This window comes from Pelodiscus sinensis, chromosome 25 (assembly GCF_049634645.1).
Source record: "Pelodiscus sinensis isolate JC-2024 chromosome 25, ASM4963464v1, whole genome shotgun sequence".
Classification (NCBI taxonomy): Eukaryota; Metazoa; Chordata; order Testudines; family Trionychidae; genus Pelodiscus; species Pelodiscus sinensis.
In genome coordinates this window covers 13,866,487-13,885,564 of record NC_134735.1, presented here as the reverse complement: position 1 = coordinate 13,885,564, position 19,078 = coordinate 13,866,487, and the positions used below count along the sequence as shown (strand labels likewise).

At 54.8% G+C, this 19,078-nt stretch overlaps 1 protein-coding gene across 2 annotated transcripts in view; it reads right to left on the bottom strand.

Moving 5' to 3' along the window:
* Window positions 1–19,078, bottom strand: part of LOC102444094 (discoidin, CUB and LCCL domain-containing protein 1-like) — a 73,944-nt gene that overhangs the window by 37,300 nt on the left and 17,566 nt on the right. Inside the window, exon 2 of one of the 2 annotated variants that reach the window (XM_075908959.1) lies at window positions 17,400–17,621. In XM_075908959.1, coding sequence (XP_075765074.1) covers window positions 17,400–17,621 — 222 coding nt within the window. Of the gene's footprint in view, window positions 1–8,575; window positions 8,635–17,399; window positions 17,622–19,078 lie in introns of those variants that run through there. The other variant, XM_075908960.1, reaches the window with a different exon arrangement.

Here is a 19,078-nt window from a genome sequence, read left to right as displayed (position 1 = left end):
CCTGTTGTATCTGTCCCCTCTCCCTTGCTCGCTCTGTTTAAGAAGAGCTCTGTGTAAGCGCAAAAGCTGGGCTCTCTCACCAACAGCGCCTGGTCCGATGAAAGCTCACCCGCCTTTTCTCTCCAATATCCTGGGAACAACCCAGCATGCGCTGCTCAAGAGCCACTTGTGAACTGTTCCAGGAACTATTGGAGGAATTCCCTGCGACATGCCGCCCAGGCACTTAAACAAACCTTGGCAGCACTCAAATGAACAGAGGGCCCTTCAGCAGGGGACTCACACCTCTCAGATACCAGGGTGCTAGTTCCAGGCCTTGACCTTTGGAGCACTGAGCCCAAGCGGGCAGCAGGGGATTGAGTCAGGACTCCTGGGTTCTATTCCAGGCACTTCCCTATAAGCCTCAGCCCTGACCTCAAAGGAGCTGCTCATTCCAAGGTAACTTTGGAAGGATTTTATTTTTTTTTTAAAAGATGAGCTTGTGTCAGATCTGATTGCGCTGAAGGACCTTTTGGTCTGCTTATGGTGAGACTGTGAATCTTACATCCAATGGCCGTGGTCTTTAACAAAGGGTTCCTTGCTCCAGAGTGTTCATTAGGTAGTTGAGTTAAATGAGTAGTAACCAAAGCAAACAAATGACGGTGCAAATGAAGGTGGCCCCACTGAAATCAGAGTTCTATTATTTTTACATCAGGTGAGAATCGGGCCCAAAATGTTAAACAATCTGGCTAAAAATCATCCCCCCAAATAACTCCTCCTCTCTCTTGGCTCCTGTGATGTTGTCACCTTACGAATTCTTACAGCATCTCAAAGGGCAGACGAGACCAGAATACAACAAGCCAAGGGGAGGAGAGACGGGGGTGGAGGTAACGGGCTGTTCATGACACCCAGAACTTTAAGCCACCGTCTCCCATCTCTGCCTCAGCAAGAGCGAGCTTTGCTGGAGACTGGTCTGTGTTGCCTCCCTGCCCTGCCAGCCTGTCTTCCTCTCCAGCAAACGTCTTGAGACTGCCAGTCTATGCCCTGCCTTCCAGTGTGCTCAAATTCCCCAGAGACGCCTCTCCACGGCCCCCAGCTCCTTCCTGCAACACTCCCAGAGGGTATTACTGCCCCTTTCAAGAGACTGCAGTTCAGCTACTAATGGGGATTGGCAAACGTGCTTATTTCTATCCCAGCGCTATGTTAGGCTGAGTCTACAGTGGCATGGAATGGCGCTCTGTCTGGCGCAGGGGTGTGAAAACACCCCCCTCCCCGAGCACAGCAAGTTCCAGCGCTGTAAAGCGCCAGCGTGAACCATTAAACGAAAGCCAGAGGTCACAATAGCACTGATAAGCGTTGCTGACACAGCAGAGGGAGCCACCTGTTGGCCAGTGTCCCAGGGGAGGAAATCAACCCCTGAAAATCTTCCAGGCCTGGTTTATGTGTCGCAGAGAAGCAAAAAAAAGGGACCCACTTCCCAGGCCGATTTCTGTGAGGGTCACCCTGCAGAGACCCCCTCACCCACAGAGACAAATGGTCCAAGCACTAATATTGCCAACAGCTTCTCTTCTCCAGCAGTCCGGAGAGCTCCAGTTCCTGAGCCCAGACCCGCCCCCGCCAGCCAACCGTTCCCTTATCAATGGATTTCAACGCCCCCTCTTCCTGCCTGACTCTCTCCCACAGGCTCCAGTTTCCTGCAGAAAGCTGCCAGGTGCACCGTGTTTCAATGGCAACAGCACTCAGATGTTGGAACCATCGCTGGGTGGAAAGCAAGCAAGTCCTGTTGAGTTATTGCTTCCATCACTGTATTCCGGGGCAGAGGTGTCACAAGAGATGAAAGTGCAGCTCCTAAGTGTTGCGAGCAGAACCAGCCACGCTAGAAAGAACCTGTGTCTGCACTCTCACGAGCAGAGAGAACCACGTGGAACCCATTGGTTCCTCTTACTCAGCTAGTGGCTGACGGACACACAGGAAGATAAGAGCCTATTACTGCTACCTGTTAATCCAGGACAGGGCAAGATGCGGCCCGTGGGCCAGATCTGGCCCACTTAACACTTTGATCCAGCCTGTGGACTGCATCTGGACACTTTCTATTTATATCCTGCTGCCTGTATCACCAAATTTCCAGGTGGCGACTCAGGCAGCAGGATCCTATTTCAATGGCTCCTGGTTGTGGTGCTACCCCACCAGGGGCCGGAGCCACGAGTCTTTTAAATAGCCACAGAAACTCCAGGTGGCTGCCACAGCCAGGTAATGCAGTGGGGCTGAGAGCCATGCGCCCTTTAAATTGCTTCTATTTAAAGGGCTCGCAGCTCCTGGCCCTGTCACTCCTGTATCGCCTGGCAGGCTCCGTCCCTGCTGCCACCCTGTGTGGTGTGTGTGGATTCACTGTACTAGCACAGTTCCAGTTGTCTTTAGCTATGGTAGCTGGTTATAAGCATTTAGAGCAGGCCACGGGGATTTTAGTGAGCAAGGGACAGTCCCAGTGTTGGTTGGTTCAAGCCGTAGTCCAGAAGAGCTGCTGGATTCCTTGCCAATGCTACGTCCTCGCCTAACAGCATCCATGAGCAATGCTTTCCGGCGCCTCTGGCTGGCTAGCAGACTCCAGCCCACCTTGCTGGATGAGACAGGCCTTCAATGCAATGCAGTCGGGCATGTGGCCATCCACCCTGGGGAAATTCCACCAAGCAGACTCTGCAGTACCTCTCCTGTGCAGCACGGGCTGCTGTGAGCACTCCGCTCTCTGCACTGGCCCCTGTTGAATACCAAAGCGAAGGTCTCAGTCCCTGTCTTCCTGGGGCCCAGGCCCAGCATGTCCAGCAGAGGGGATGGGAATTGTGGGTCAACAGCTCAGCTGCCCAGGAACAATGGGACTTTCCACCCTCAAGCTCATCCAGGCAGGAGACCAGTCTGAGACTAAGGGCATTCATACACCTCTCGCTCCAAGTCCACATGGGCTTCTGCAGCCTGCCTCCACTAACACACAGAGCAGCATGGAGATAGAACCATCTCACCGGTCCCTGCCCAAACAAAGGCCTCCACAGCAGGCATGATTCACCCCCAAGGAAGAGCGCGAGCAAGGGAATGAACCACACACTGTGGATAGTAGCCCTGCTGCAGAATGCAGGATACGACAGGGATGCAGCTGGGGAAGGAGGGAAAACCTAGGGCTGCCTATGGAGAAAAGTGTCATAGACATAGATTCCTAAGGCTGGAAGAGATCTCAGAAGGTCGTTGAGTCCAACTCCCTGCCCAAAGCAGGACCAATCCCAACTTAATCATTCCAGCCAGGGCTTTGTCAAGCAAGGACTTGAAAACCTCTAGGGATGGAGATTCCACCTTCTCTCTAGGGACCCCATTTCAGTGCCTCACCCCCATCCTAGGGAAATAGCTTTTGCTAATATCCAATCTAGACCTCCCCCACTGTAACTTGAGCTGCTCGTTCTGCCATCTGCCACCAAAATGATTAGGGGCTGGAGCACTTGATTTACGAGGAGAGGCTGAGGGATTTGGGCTTATTTAGTCTGCAGAAGAGAAAAGTGAGGGGGGATTTGATAGCAGCCTCTCTCCATCCTTTTTGGAACCCCCCTTCAGGTAGCTATCAAATCCCCCCCCACTCTTCTCTTCTGCAGACTAAATAAGCCCAAATCCCTCAGCCTCTCCTCGTAAATCAAGTGCTCCAGCCCCTAATCATTTTGGTTGCCCTCCACTGGACTTTCTCCAATGCGTCCACATCCTTTCTGTAGTGGGGGCCCCAGAACTGGATGCAACACTTCAGGGCTATGTCTACACTGCAGGCTTCTTGCGCAAGAACTTTGTGTACAAGAGTTTTTGAGCAAAAGTTCTTGCGTAAGTGTGTCCATGGCAGTGTGGACGCTCTCTTGTGCAAGAAAGCTCTGATGGCTCCCCTCCACACATGCCTTTTTGTGCAAGAGCTCTTGCACAAGAGGGCTTATTCCTCATGGGGAGTGGAATAACTCTTGCACAAAAATCCCTCTCTTCTGACGATCTACTGAAACTTTCCTGCACAAAACCAGGCTTGTAGTGTGGACGCTCTGCAAGTTTTTGCGAAGAACAACTGTTCCAGTGCAAGAAGCCTGCACTGTAGACATAGCCCAGATGTGGCCTCACCAGTGCCAAATAAAGGGGAATAATCACTTATCTAGATGCTCCTCCTACTGCACCCCAATATGCCATTAGCCTTCTTGGCTACAAGGGCACACTGTTGACTCATATCTAGCTTCTCATCTACTGTAATCCCCAGGTCTTTTTCTACAGAACTGCCGCTTAGCCAGTCAGTCCCCAGCCTGTAACAATGCTTGGGAGTCTTCCGTCCCAAATGCTTGTTGAATCTCATCAGATTTCTTTTAGCCCAAACCTCCAATATGTCTGGGTCACGCTGGACCCTATCCCTGCCCTACAACGTATCTACCTCTCCCCTAGCTTAGTGCCCCCTGTGAACTTGCTGAGGGTACAATCCCCATCCCCTCATCAAGATCATTAATAGATGTTGAACAAAACCAGCCCTAGAACCGATCCTTGGGGGCGCTCCGCTAGAAACCAATCGCCAACCTGACATTGAGCCATTGATCACTGCCCATTGGGCCCGACAATCTACGCAGCTTTCTGTCCACCCTCCAGTCCATTTATCCAACCCATACTTCCTTAACTTGCTGGCGAGAATACTGTCCTAAGGGTGTGAGCTGCTAGAGTGTGGAACAGGCTCTTATGGGGTAGCAGGTCATAGAATCATAGAATCATAGAATAATAGGACTGGAAGGGACCTCGAGAGGTCATCGAGTCCAGCCCCCCGCCCTCAAGGCAGGATCAAGCTCCGTCATTGCTTGAGTCACTTCCACCTCAGGACCGCGCCTCAGCCAACGAGCTGCAGGGAACAGCCCTGTCTAGGAGGGGGGACTGGACATGATGCCTGGGGGTGGGGTGCAAACCTTAGGGATGCCCGAGGTGGAGATGTAATGAGCCAGTGTAAGCACCCTCGGGCCTGTTCTGGGCTTCTCCCCACTGAAGTCAGCAGAGCTCTGCTCTTCATAGACATGCTCTTGCCCTTTAGGTGCGGCGGATGGTGCCAGAGCATAAACCTGACCTGCAGAAGTGGTAAGCCCCCAGAATCAGCTGTGAAATCAACGGGGGGGGGGGGGGGGGGAGGGTGGCTGCAGGCCCTCAGCATCTCTGAAAACCAGGCTTGGACTGAAAAGGGGGGAAAAAATTGATATCAGGGAGAGCCTAGATACAAGTCAATCAGACCCAATGAATTTGCACCTGGGATGGAGTTGGCCCCTCCTGTTTTGGGCTGCATAAACCTCAGCAGGGCTAAGTTTCCTGGGTAGAGGAGATCAATGCCTAGCTCCCCATGGACACTTGCAAGGCATTCGAATTAAAATCCCGTGGGTGGGACAGAAATGAACCCGAACCTCCCCCCGCCTGTCTTGTTCTCCCACGCTTCAGATGAGTCACCCCACATTTAGACTGTGCATCATTAAAACCTTGTGTCCCAAGGCGAGAGAGGAGAGGAGGCTCTAGCTGTGTTTGGAAAACCCTGGGTCTGGCTCCCTGTGCATGGAGGGGCGGTGGGGTCTTGGCCCCAGAGGATTGCGCTCTCTTCCGTTTGGCTTGCCCCACATTGCAGCCAGATGGCAGCATATGGCACATTCTGTACCAGATGTTCTGGCGTTACTGACGTGTCTGGTATGTGCCGTTCCAGGCTAAAAAATCCAAGCTGCCCCAATGCGCAGGGCTGCTCGCTCCAGGCAATCAGAGCCGCAGAGTAAGTTAAACACCCTGCTCTCGCCGACGTTACATTCCGTTCTTCTGCAACAAGCAACCAGCAAGGTCATGCCCATGGGCCAGTAAATCAGACCCAGGAAGTTTAACCCTGCACAAAGCCAGCACCAAGCCCTGTGTGTGCTGAGTGGGGGCACGGAGGCCTCCAGTGACTAGATTGGGGTTTGTGACATGGAAGAACAGAAACACTTAGCACTGCAGTTCTACGCATCCGGCAGGATCACAAACACGCTGCCAACACTAATCTATCAGCGAGTTGTGTCGCTTAAAGTGTCTCTCTATTGGGGCCCATCACTGTAGTTACAACTCTCCTGGGAGAAAAGTTAATATCTTCCCAGTTATGCATCTGGGGAAACTGAGGCAGGGAGCAGCACAGGGACTTGCCCCAAATAAGTCAGTGGCAGAGCTGGGAACAGATCCCAGGAACGTCTCCTGTAATCTCTGAATGTCAAAGGGCACAGTCCAGCTCAAATTATACTCAATGTACATCCGCCTTTGCCCAATCCCCCCCCTCTTCAAATGCCCTTCAAGATTTGGGGGAGTTTGAATCTGACTCCAAAGATCATGGCTCAGACTAGTCACAAGGCTGCAAGGCCTCAAAGCAAGAGGCTGCAACATCCAGTCCAGCCAAGCTGCACTGAACACAAGCCCAGCAATGGACAGGGGACAGCAGAGCTTTCAGCCTTCCTTGCACCCCTCAGCTCCGGAAGGCAAACTGCAGCATAAATCAGAGTGGCCTGAAGGCTGCTCCTGGCCTCTGAGTCTCTCCCAGACCCTGAGGACTGCCAGCCACAGGTACCCCCCTGCCTTGACCCCTGCTCCCAGCTGCAATGGTGCAGCAGTCGCAGTTGGGCTGGGAGTCAGGCTCTCTGGAGTCAGATTGCTCTGATTCACCCCCAAGCAGTGCCGCTCGCTGGCCAGAAGTGACGGCTGAGTCAGGGCCAGTGAATCCCACATCCTCATCCTGCTCAACCATTTCCCCAAGCTAGCGTGGGGCTGGAAGGAAGCCCCTCTTCCAACCCCAACACTGAGCTCGTCCTGTGCTTGGCCCCTCTCCCACTTCCAATGAACCGGGCTTCCCAACCTGCTGAGCCGCAAGGGGCCTTCCCAGCTGCGCAGGCAGAGGAAGGGAGCAGACTGCTGAGTTTAACCCTCCACCCTTCACAGCGAGTGCCTGGGCTGCTCCAGAGAAGAGCAACAAACATGATTCAAGGGCTGGAAAATGAGAGATGTGAGGGACAATTGAACTAACTGGGTCCGTTCGGTCTGGAGAAGAGAAGACGGAGAGGGGACACGATAGCAGCTTCCAAGTACAGAAAAGGTTCCTATAAAGAAGAGGAAGAAAAATTGTTTTCTGGACTTCTGATGATTGGGCAAGAAGCAATGGACTCAAACGGCAGTCAGGGAGGTTTGGGCATTAAGAAAAACTTCCTGCCTGTCGGGGTGGTTAAGCACAGGAATAAATTGCCTAGGGAGGTTATAGAATCTCCATCATTGCAGTTTTTTAAGAGCAGCTCAGACAAACGCCTGTCAGGGATGGTCTAGATAATACTTAGTCCTGCCATGAGTGTCCTGGACTTGATGACTGTTCAAGGTCCCTTCCAGTTCTAGGATTCTGTGCTGGGATGGAGAATCTCAAAATGCATGAACTAGGACCCAAAATTGTGCCAGCTCCTGCACAACTCAATGGGAGTTCACTGGTATTAACATGGCATTCTGGCTACCTGCATGGTGTCCCCCTCTAGTGGCTGGTACACATGTAGGAGAAGAGCCTGCTACTGCTGGTAGTTAGGCAGAAGCTAATCCCTCAGTTCAAGTAATGGCTGTTCAAGCTTTGGGTGATGAGTCCCTGGCTTAGCCCCTTTAAAAACCAGCCCTGTGCATGTCTGTGGTATAGCTTCCTTCCATGCAGTGGGGCCAGGAGTTACAGCTAACGCTTTAGGACAGTGTTTCTTAAACGGTGTTCCGCAGCACGAAGCTGTCAGAGGTGTGCCATGGAGAACAATAAAATTCAAAATGGCCACACTTAAAGGGGCAGGCAAACTTTTTTTTTTTGCTCAATAACTTTCTCCCAACCCTTCCCCCAACCTTTTTTTTTTTTTTTGCTTAACAAAAAAAATCTTCATACAAAAAAAATTATTGTTTGGTGTTCCTCGGTCTTAAAAAGTTTAAGAAATACTCTCAGGTCCTTCTGAGCCCTCCCCCTCTGTCTAGTTTGCCAAAGCGCCTATCGCCTTGCAATGGAAGCGCCAGCCCCGGGAGCCAAATAACTCAGGGTTCAGTTGTGCCGTTCACTCGCTTCCCTGAGGCCGAGTGGCAGAACTGCAGGCTTTGGCCCTTGCTCTGGATTTCCCCATCAGGACAGCATGTTTGCATTCTTTGTAACTAACTCTGACCCTTCTGGGGGAGTCTACGTGTGTGGCTAGGTAGGAGGGAGAGGGAGAGAGAGCAAGAGAGTGTGTGCGTGCACGCACGTGCATGGGTGGGGGTCACATGTCTCTTGCACACTCCAGGATGAATGTCCGGAGCAGCAAGCGTGGACCAATTCTAAATAAACCGTTTCCTGTGCTTACAGTTGCCTGGCAGACAAGCTGCTGTTCCTGCTAATCCTCCCTCAGCCCAGAAACTTCGCTTAGGAGTCAAGCAAGGGCTGTTGCCTCCCCCCCGGCTTCCTCATCCCAGTCCCTTCCCGCCAAGGGGAAATGGGCTTGACTGTTGTTCTTAGGAAGGGAAAGGAACATGGCAGCAACGCTCTGACTGGAACCTACAGGCCCCCCCACAAGGACTCTAGCGTCACCTGTTGCTTCTTGTGTAACGTTCCGGAGCCCCTCGGATCACGGTGGCTCAGAGCCCCAGAGCCAGGGCTGGGCTGAGAACAGAAAAAGGAGGCAGCTTTTAGGAGTGGCAGCAGCTGTGGCCATGACAACTTTAAGATCCGGAGCATGCTGGGTAGCAGGCTACGAAAGACTGGCGGGCCGGAGGCAGGGTTATTCGAGGGGCTCTCTGGTCTGGTTTTCATCGCATGGAGCCAGGTGTTCAGAGGAAGCCTGGACAGCACAACTCCCATTGCTCCTGAGGGTTGAGCTCTTCAGAGCTGCTAGGCTAGGGGCAGGCAAAATACGACTTGTGGGCCAGATCCGGCTCACCAAGCCACTGGATCCGGCCTGCCGCCCAGCAGGAGCCTTGGGCAGGAGATTGTGCTGGGGGTGGGGGTAGAGCATGAAACCCCTCCCCCAGCCTAGGACCCCACAGGTCACTGCTTTGAGCAGCGTGCAGGGGTCCGGGCAGGCAGGGAGCCTGCCTGATGGACTGTCTGGGCGCTGGCCAGGAGCCGCCTAGGTAAGCACCTCCTGGCCAGAGCCTGCACCTGGTACTCCAGCTCCTTCTGCCACCCTCCTGCCCCACATAACCCAAACCCTCTGCATCCCACTCCTGCACCCACACCCCCTCCCAGACCCTGCACCCCCATCCCCTGCCCCAGGTCACAACCCAAATTCCTGCACCCCGCCCCAGGTTACAACTCCCTTCCAGGCTGTGCACCCTTTCCTACACTCCTTCTCCAGGTCAGCATCCTCTCCGGCACCCATACCCAGACTGCACCCCCTCCCAGACCTCAATACCCTGCCCCAGGTCACGACATCCTCCTCCTGCACCCAAATGCCCTCTGAGACCCCACATGCCCTCTTGCACCCCAATCCCCGACCTCGAGTTCCATTCTGCACCCACTCTCCATGCCAGACCCCACACCTCCTCCATTAATATCCTGGAAGAGAGTGGCCCTCGACCACTGACCAAATTCTTGGAGTTGCCCCCGTCCACAATTATTGGCACTGAGCTGTAAGGAGCGATCTGGCCCTCAGGAGAGTGGCTACCTGCAGCTGGTGGGCTAGATCGACCGGTGGATCGTAAAGCTTCCCTCCCACCCTCTCTCACCTGCGCCTGGCTTGCCTCCCCTCCCAGCACCCCCCTCTCCAGCTGGAGGCCCTGCCTTGAAAGGTGACGCGCTGACGCTCCATGGCTATCATGTCACTGGGGCACGCTGCATGGAGGACAGTGGGTTTTATTAAGCCCAATGAATTGCAAAGCGGATTCACCACCGAAGTTCCCTCTAGAAGTTGATAGCCAAGAGCTTTGGGAGTGGGACAAGATGGCCACAAACTGAACATCCAACCTGACCACCTTAAGGGCCCAGCCAGAGACTGGACATCGAGGGCTGCTCAGATCAGAGGCTGCCTCCCTTTGGGGTTTGCCATCATGATGACAATGGAGGACAGTGCAGCACCGGCGGTGGGAAAGGATGGGCCAGCTAGATCTTCTGCAGCCCCTGGAAGGACCAACTTGGATCCTAGCTTGCCCTGTGTTGGTCACAGCACTTGAAAAGACAAGCTGCTCCCCAATCCCGGAGCACGGGGGTGTGAAATCTCTCATTCCACGCTGCTTGCCTCAGCTGTGAGGAGTTTGCCAGCGGTGTCGTTTCCCACAGCAAACACAACCAAACCATGCCGAGGAGACTGGAGCCAGCAGCAGGCATCCGGCAGGCAGAGCTTCCGCAGTGAGAAACCCTCATCTCCAGAGATCTGGACACTGGCAGCCAGGAAAGCTTTGCTCCAGGCTAAACTTGGCACAAAAGCCTCCGCCAGAGAGTAAAGCTCTGCTCGGAGTGGTTGAGCCAATCAGGAACAAGTGCCGGGAAGGTGAGCTACCCGGCCACAGAAACCAAGCAAAACGTAGCCTCTTGCCACCGGAAAGTGGCACCAAATTCCAGCCAGATTCTTTGTTTGTGTCAGTTAGCTCCACTCCAGTAAAAGGAAACTAGGGACTAACAAAGCATCCTCGAGCAACCCTACGACAACAAACCAACATGCATGTGCATGAAAGAAAGGGAATTGTGAATAGTAGCAGAAAGGAGGCCAAATTCCATTTCCAGAGCTAAGGAAACAACCCATGTCAAGTGATGGGAGACCCCCCAGGTGCACTTGGAGAGAGCCCCGCTTGGGGCCCAATCCCTTTGTGGGGTAGCCAGATGCATTCAAGATATGCTGGCCACAACCCACGTGCAGCGACCGGTTCCCGGACTTGCTACCATAGATAGGCAGCAGAGGGGTGATGGCACCGCAGCCCAGGAGGCTCGCAGGGGTGTTGCAAACAGCCTACAAAATGTCAGGAAAATGGCAAGATCATTCCAGGGGTTTAAACAACCCAATCTCTCGGTCTTCCTCCTGAGGCTGTGAACTCACAGCCAGAGCCCACTTGGCCACATGCAGTCAGTTGTCACTGAGCCCCGATCCTCAGCTCTGGCTGATCCACGCGTGCTGCAGGAATGGCGGTGGCAGAGGCACAGCAGTGTGACTGTCACCTTTTTGCTCCCCACGTCAGGGTGTGTGTGTTCATGGCTGCTTTGACTCATGGTCACCTGGAACAGCCCCCAAGGCTCTTGCAATGGCTGGGAGTTGCTGGAGCACAGCAGGCTACAGCCCTGCTCTCCTTCTGCCATGTCCCTGGGCTGGTGGCAGTGGGGTACGTGGTTTACAGCTGGCTATGCTGGCTCCGTGTCACCAGGGGATTCCCCCTTCATCAGAGGAATGCCCACGGTTTGTGGCTCAAAGCAGCCAGGCCCAGGGCCAAGAATCTAACCCTATGGCTACGTCTAGACTACATCCCTTTTTCAGAAAAGGGATGTAAATTAGACGTATCGCAATTGCTAAGGAAGCGGGGATTTAAATCTCCCGCGCTTCATTAGCATAAAAATGGCTGCTGCTTTTTTTCAAGCACAGATCTTTGTCGGAGAAAAGCGCCAGTCTAGACGCTGATCTTTCGAAAAATAAAGCCTTTTTCGAAAGATCCCTTATCCCTCATGAAATAAGGGATAAGGCATCTTTCGAAAAAGGCTTTGTTTTTCGAAAGATCAGCGTCTAGACTGGCACTTTTCTCCAACAAAGCTCCGTGCTGAAAAAAAGCGGCAGCCATTTTTATGCTAATGATTTAAATCCCCGCTTCCTTAGCAATTGCGATACGTCTAATTTACATCCCTTTTCCGAAAAAGGGATGTAGTCTAGATGTAGCCATTGACTTTGAAGAGAAGCTTAGTTGTGCCTCCCTCCCAGGCTGGAATTTGGTGCTCTATGAAGGGAGACCAGGCCCCTGTGGGTCTGACTTGCCCCTTGTGTTGTATTGGGTGTTGTCATTACACATGGGCAATGGGAGCGCAACTGCTCCGGTCAGTTTTATACACACTTAGGATTGGTGGAATCCCCCCTTCCCCAGAATGGAAATAGCCTACCTAGAGCAGAAAACACTTCCCAGCCTTAGAATCATAGAACACTAGAATGGGAAGGGATCTTGAGAGGTCATCAAATCCAGTCCCCTGCCCTCACGGCAGAACCAAGCACATTCTAGATCATCCCTGACAGGTGTCTTTCTAACCTGCTCTTAAATATCTCCAGTGATGGAGATTCCACAACCCCCCTAGGCAATTTATTCCAGTGTTAAACCACCCTGACAGGTAGGAAGTTTTTCCTGATGTCCAACCTAAACCTCCCTTGCTGCTCTCTTAGGCCTCTGATGAGTGGATTATGCCTGGAAGCAGCATGGTACATTCCTGTACACCTGGTTTATCTTTCCAATGCAGCTGTGGAGTTTCACAGTTGTGCTCGCCATTCTTAGCCTCTGAGAGATCTTGTGGCCGATCTTACATCACATGAGACGAGTATTTGTTTGCAAGGTGGGTGTATTTTCATTATTACCACCTGCTCCATAAAAATGTGGGGCCTGGGAAGTGATGATCCCACCTCCCAAGATCCATTACGGGCCAGGTTTCCGGCAGGATGGGTGCGTAGTGGGGGGCTGTCTGCTTTGTAACCCCACCTGGCTGTGCTGTGCTGTGAGATTCCCACTGTCTCACCCCACATGTGCATTGGCTCCGACACCTAGTCCCAGCCTGAGCAGCTAGCAAGGCTCTTCCCAGAGGGAGAGACAAAGGAAGGGAGGCGGAGACAGCCACCTGGCTGGGGGGCAGGGTTTGGGAGTGTGGGAAAGCATGGAGGAAGCAGACTGAAAACCAGTATAGGGGGTTGAGGGGCCTGTGAACCCCGTCCCCCGAAAGGGAACTAGGGCTGTTGGCCTATCCTATGCCTACACCAAGCCCACGCTGTGCTGTATCTTGGAGAAGCAATAAACCCGTTTTTACTCCACTGGCTGGCCGAGAGTCACATCTGGCTGAGGACGGGGACGCGCCATCACACTGAGCTCCACTGAAACTCTGGTCCTCATTTCAGTGCCTGTGGGAGCACCGTGCTCTAACAACGTCCGTGGAACTTACGTGGGCCTGCCGCCATAGCAGCTGCGCACCCTGCACTTTTCAGGGGATTTGCCCTCCCAACACCTCTGAGTGGGAGAGCAGTGTCACTCGCCCCGCTGCACAGACGGCAAACTCCGGCCCAGAGAGACTTGCCCAGGTCACACAAGAAGCCCATGGCAGAGCGAGGATTTGAAGCCAGGTCTCTAAGGGTACATCTACACGGCAGTGTTATTTCGGAATAACTGACATTATTCCAAAATGACATAGTCCGTGGCTACACTACAAGCAGTTATTTCAATAGAACATCAAAATAATGTTGAGCTGGAGGACTTTTTACTCCAGCTCCTGTAACCCTCATTTCACAAGGAGTAAGGGAGGTCAGAGGATCTGGTCCGTATTGGATTTTGGGAGGTGGGGATCATCCTCAGACTTCCTGCTGTGCAGACAGCACCAAAAGTGAAATAAGTTATTCTGACTTAAGCTAAGCAATTGACGTAGCTCGAGTTGCGTAGCTTATTTCAGCTTTAGCCCTGCAGTGTAGACATGCCCTAAGTCATAGTCCAGTGCCATAACCCCTGGTCCATCCTTCCTATCCTGGCACCCTGTTACTATTGCCCTTTCAACTAGGAGAGCAAGACAGTCCCAATGGTCGGGTCTCAAGTCTGGGTTTAGTCTGCTACAGATTCCGTGTGGCCTTGGGTTGGTTACTTAGCCCCTCTGTGCTTCAGTGCCTCATCTCCGCAAAGGGGATGACAGCATTGCCCTAGGGCAGAAGTGAAGAGAAATCCATTCAGGACTGAAAGATGCTCAGATAGGAGGTAATGGGAGATCACAGAATTACTTGGGGTGCGGGAGGGGAGCGTGGCGGGTGGGGGAGAAGGACCACAAAGGAGCGGAGCCAGGAGATGTGAAGCTTTAACTCCTGCGTGGGTCATACCCATTAATTCTGGGAGCGCTGCAGCTCCCTGGGACACCAAGGGCAGCTGAGCACAGTCCATGGTATTTAACAGTGCGAAAGAACCCGGGCGGAACGGGCTTTTTCGGCAGCAGCAGGGCCCTTAGCAACAGCACGTGGTGCTAACTCCTAAATATTTACTCTGCAGCTCCCAGGAGCAAAATGCTCCAGGCCAAGATACACGGAGAGGCAGAGGTGACCTGCAAAGGGAGAGAAATTGTGTTTGTGGCCTGCCCTGTTCCTCCGAGCTGGAGAAAGGGCTAAAAGGGGACCAGTTTGCTTGTTACCTTGGAAATGCTACCGGGTTAGAGCAGCGGTTCCCGACCGCCCAGCCGCAGCCTGCTGCCAGGCCGCAAGGTCTGGGGCCAGAAGAGCAGCAGGGGGCAGGAGGAGAGTGCACAGGCCTCCAGCAACCGCTTCTCTGCTTGTATGGCCTTGCTGGCAGTGGTGGCTGGGGGAGGCGGAGAAGGAGGCACCTCCCTCTGTCCCACCCAGGTAAGGCAGCCCAGCTGGGGCTTCGTGCTCTCTGCCTCTGCCCATGGGGGCGCGCTTGGGGAGGGTGGGGACACGCCGCCAATGGCCGCTCCCCCTGCCCACGCGGCAATGACAACCACACTCCCTAGAGGGGCAGCCTTGCTTTGGGGCAAAGGGGTGTTGGGTGAGGTCAAAGGGCTCAGGGGTGGGCATCAAAGGGTGTTAGGCACTGGGGAGTAAGGGGCTGGGTTGGAGCCAGGAAGACAGATCACATTCTATTTGCATATTCCTTATTTGCTTCATGAATATGCAAATACAATGTTGCCAGTCCGCTGAACATTTGCAAATGGGTTTGTCGGTCCCCCATGTAAAAAAGGTTGGGGACCACTGGCTTGGAGGGGTTCCACAGGCAGGCCCCGGGACCCCTGCCCAGCTGGCTGCATCCCCGGGCAGGAGCGGCTGTGGTCATGGCACGTCCCAGCTAGAAGCGCCAGCTCAGCGAGCGTCTGAGTTGCTCACCGTGGTGCTCAGCATGAATCACCCCTGCGAAATCGGGAAGCTGCCCGTACGCACAGGCTCTGGGGCCTCTCCCGGCTCTGTCCGGCAGAAGAGCAGGCGGTGGCCCCGCACAAGGCAGCAGAGGATCAGGCCCGTGGGGTGCATCCCTGCACTGCACTGTGGAAGATGGTGTTGCACGGGCCAGGGGAGGGGAGAGGCAGAGCAAGGCCAGAATATCTCCTGCTGCAGGGCTCCTGCTGGCCACCCCCTGCAAAATGACAGGTGAATCCCATGGAGGCTGCAGCAGCCTGCGCTGATCGGCTCTGTCCTTGGGATGCCTCCCCCCCCCCCCATGGCACGGCTCCGCTGGGGGCTAGCTTGGAGGGTTGGATCCGGAGCAGCAAGCCGTGGAGTCACATTATCTGCTGGCGTAAACTGGAGCAGTTCCGAGGATGCCAATGGAGCTGCCCCGACTTGCCCCAGTGGAGGACGGGGCCCCAAGCCCCGACACGGGAGCCTGAACTACTGGCAACCAAATAAAATACGTTCCCGGCAATTTGCCCTTCCTCTGAACTCTCCCCCGCAGGGCTAAGAAAGACACTGCGGGGGGGTGGGGGGGCCTAGAGAACAGACCGTAGATCAGTCCTGGCCTGGGGCATCATGGACTCGATGATTTAATGGGCCTTTTCCGTCTCCAATTTCTATGGTTATTCAGTGACACATTTGATTTCCCCACAGCGACCCTCTCGTGTGTCCCTTTGCTGAGCACAATGGGGCCCTCTCTGCTGTGGGCTGAGCTTCCTGCCGCTTGTCACTCAGTGCCTCTTTGTCAGGCGATTCCCGGCCTGCTCGGGCTGTGCCACTCGGTGTTCAGCCCTGTTTCCTCTTGGCGCAGGGCTGCTCTCCTCCCCCTCCGATTGCCGGGCAGCCTGTTGCGTGAGTGATCGGATTCCACAAAGACATCCCCCAGCAGAGATTTCCAAAGGTTGTTCCTTCCCACACACACATACACACACACACACACACACCCTTTCCCTGCCCAGGATTTCTCTGCAGGCTGCCCCTGCTCTGTCAAATCCCTCTGAGTCCAGTAAATCTCCCCCTGAAAATCCTAGAAATAGTTTGGACAGCTTCTCAGTTCATTAATTTGCGGACACATCTGTCCCTGCCCCCTTTCCTTTGGGTCATGATCCCCCGTCCCATAGCGCTGCCCTGTAAACAACACCAACCAACCAAAAAAGCGCCAGATTTTCTTCATATTCTGTAATCTTGCCATTGGATCTGAGCTCCACTGGGTGGCAGAGAGGGCTGTCCCCAATTTCAGGTGTCCGATCTAGCAGCTCAAGCCTCGAACTTGCTGGATCGTGGCCGGAGACTGCAGGGCCACACCTGTTAGCTTGGAAGCTGGAGGCCTCAGTTCCACAGTGGGCACCAAAACTCCAAAAAGCAGCAGAACTGGCAGAACTGCATTGGCCAGCAGGGCTCAGGGTCAAGCCACAGCCAGTCCCGGGAGGGGTCCATGCCCCCGAATGTCACTGAGCATGGCCCCGGGGGTACCTGGGCCAGACCATCACTCGCTGGGAGTTCTGGGAAGAGCCACTGGGTGACCAGACAGCTCTGTCAAAGGAGAGGGCGACGCTATTCCAGTCCATGGGCTCCGTCCAATCCCGGCTGACTCCTTTGGCCAAAGCTGGTCAGTGGTGACGGCAGCAAAGGGCTTCTCGGGGCTGGGCCGTGGGGACCAGGACTTGCCACCCCCCATCGGAGCATTGTGTGCGGATACCCCTCGAATCTGGCATCTTGCCAAATGCCTGCTCAGGCAGAAAGCCCCTGGAAATGAACGTGGGGAGCTGGCGGGGCAGGGACTGGGTCTCCCGCCACGTTTGCTGAGCAACTCGCAAGCGCAGCACCTGACGCAGCCCTGGGAGTCTCCACCGTGGGGCCACAGGCTCCCAGGGCGCCTGCAGCCACACTGCATAGGCCCAGCCTGCAGCCATGCTCCCCGCCAGACTTGCCCTGCACAGCTGTGCGCCAGGATCCTCGCTTCGCTGTGCTCTGGGCATGAAAGGGGGCATGGGCGACTCAGGGAAGCCCTGCCCCCCAGGCGCTGCCAACATTTTCATTGCTAAACAGGGTGCTTCCTCACGCCCCCTCCCTCACGCCCCCTCCCTCTTCCTCCAGGTGGCCCTCCCTGCTCCCCCCACCCCTGCAGTAGGCACCAGGCGCCTGTGCAAGGGGGTGCCCGGCCTACCCAAGCCCTGCCCTCCTGCACTGCATTGGCTCCACTTCACCACCTGCTGAAGGAGGCAGGGAAAAACCCTGCCCCCCGCCAGCCCATGCGTGGCCTGCAATGTCGCGCATCGGGGCTGCCTGGGCCCGGGGCCCGGTAGTTCTTACCAAGGCTGGTGCTGTCGGAAGGGGATGAGAGCAGCAGGAAGCTCGAAGCGCAGTGCCGGGAAGATTCGATGTCCATGTCCCCGAAGGCCAGGACGAGAGAGCTCCCTTCCGCGGCCTGGATCCTCCACTCGCAGGCTGTGTGATTGGGATAGGTGCCAGGGTAGTTCTTGGAGGTCAGCGTCCCACTGTGAGGCGTCAGCACAGCGTGGCCACATCCGTCCCCTGCAACACAAGCAGGCAGCGTGATGGGTGGCCGCACTCGTTCCAGAGCCCAGCGGGGCCCTTGCCTCTCGCAGCCCACGCTTCTGCCATGATGCAGCGCAACCACATACAGCCCCCAGGGGCCAGACACTCACCAATCCCTCAGAACGGCGGCGCGCCCAGAGCGGGGGGCTGATTCTTAGGCTGAATCCTGGATTGTGCTGCCCACTCAAGTCTGGGACCACCCCACCACCAGCTGGGGGTACCCCATGACTTTAAGAGAAGCTGAAAACGGCCATGGGAAATCCAGGTCCCAGCTGTCTCAAGTCAGGCCCCCAAAAGCAGAGACAAGTGCTGGTCTTAATTTCTCCCCTGCCTCAGTTTCTCCAACTGCAAAATGGGGCTACGGAACATCCCCGACCTTGCAGGACAGTTGGCAGCATCGATTCAGCAGTGTCTGTAATGCGCTCCGGTACCCTGGATGGAAGGTACTATAGAGGGTCAAAATCTGTATGATGCGTGAGAACTATGAATAGCAAGTAACCTCTAAGGATTGGCCTGTGTGGGGAAAGAACCTAGAGTAGCTCCTATGCAGAGTTGTTGCAGCTGTGTTGGCCTCAGGATACTAGAGAGGGAAGGGGGGGGGGGGGGGGAAAGGAGACAGAATCATTTCATGACCCAACGTCTGCTGGAGGGAGAGAGCAGCGTTCACACTACACACAGATCTTCGGGCCTGAGGAAGGGTATGTCTACACTACCCTCCTATTTCGAACTAGGAGGGTAATGTAGGCATACCGCAATTGCAAATGAAGCCCGGGATTTGAATTTCCCAGGCTTCCTTTGCATAAGTGGGGCGCCGCCATTTTTAAATCCCGGCTGGTTCGAACCCCGTGCAGCGCGGCTACACGCAGCACGAACTAGGTAGTTCGAACTAGGCTTTCTAGTTCGAACTACCGTTACTCCTCATTCCACGAGGAGTAACGGTAATTCGAACTAGGAAGCCTAGTTCGAACTACCTAGTTTGTGCCCCATGTAGCCACGCGGCACGGGGTTCGAACACGCGGGGATTTAAAAATGGCGGCGCCCCACTTATGCAAAGGAAGCCCGGGAAATTCAAATCCCGGGCTTCATTTGCAAGTGCGGTATGCCTACATTACCCTCCTAGTTCGAACTAGCGGGATAGTGTAGACATACCCGAAGGTTCTGAGGCTGCATCTCTCCAAGAGAGCGTGCATGGCACAGTGGTACGTGCAGCCATGTCGCTGTGAGATCGGTCGCTCCGGTAGCCGTTCTGTGCCACCCGGAGTGGGCTCGCCCGCTGCCTTGGCGCTCTGCCCACTACCGCTCACACTGGCAACACGTATGTTGCTTATTTCACCGCCCAGAGTGACACACGTTTTGCAGGCAGAAGGGCTAATGTAGGCATGGCCTTAGAGCCGGGGTGGGGAACCTCAGTCCCAGGGGGATGCAGCCCCCGG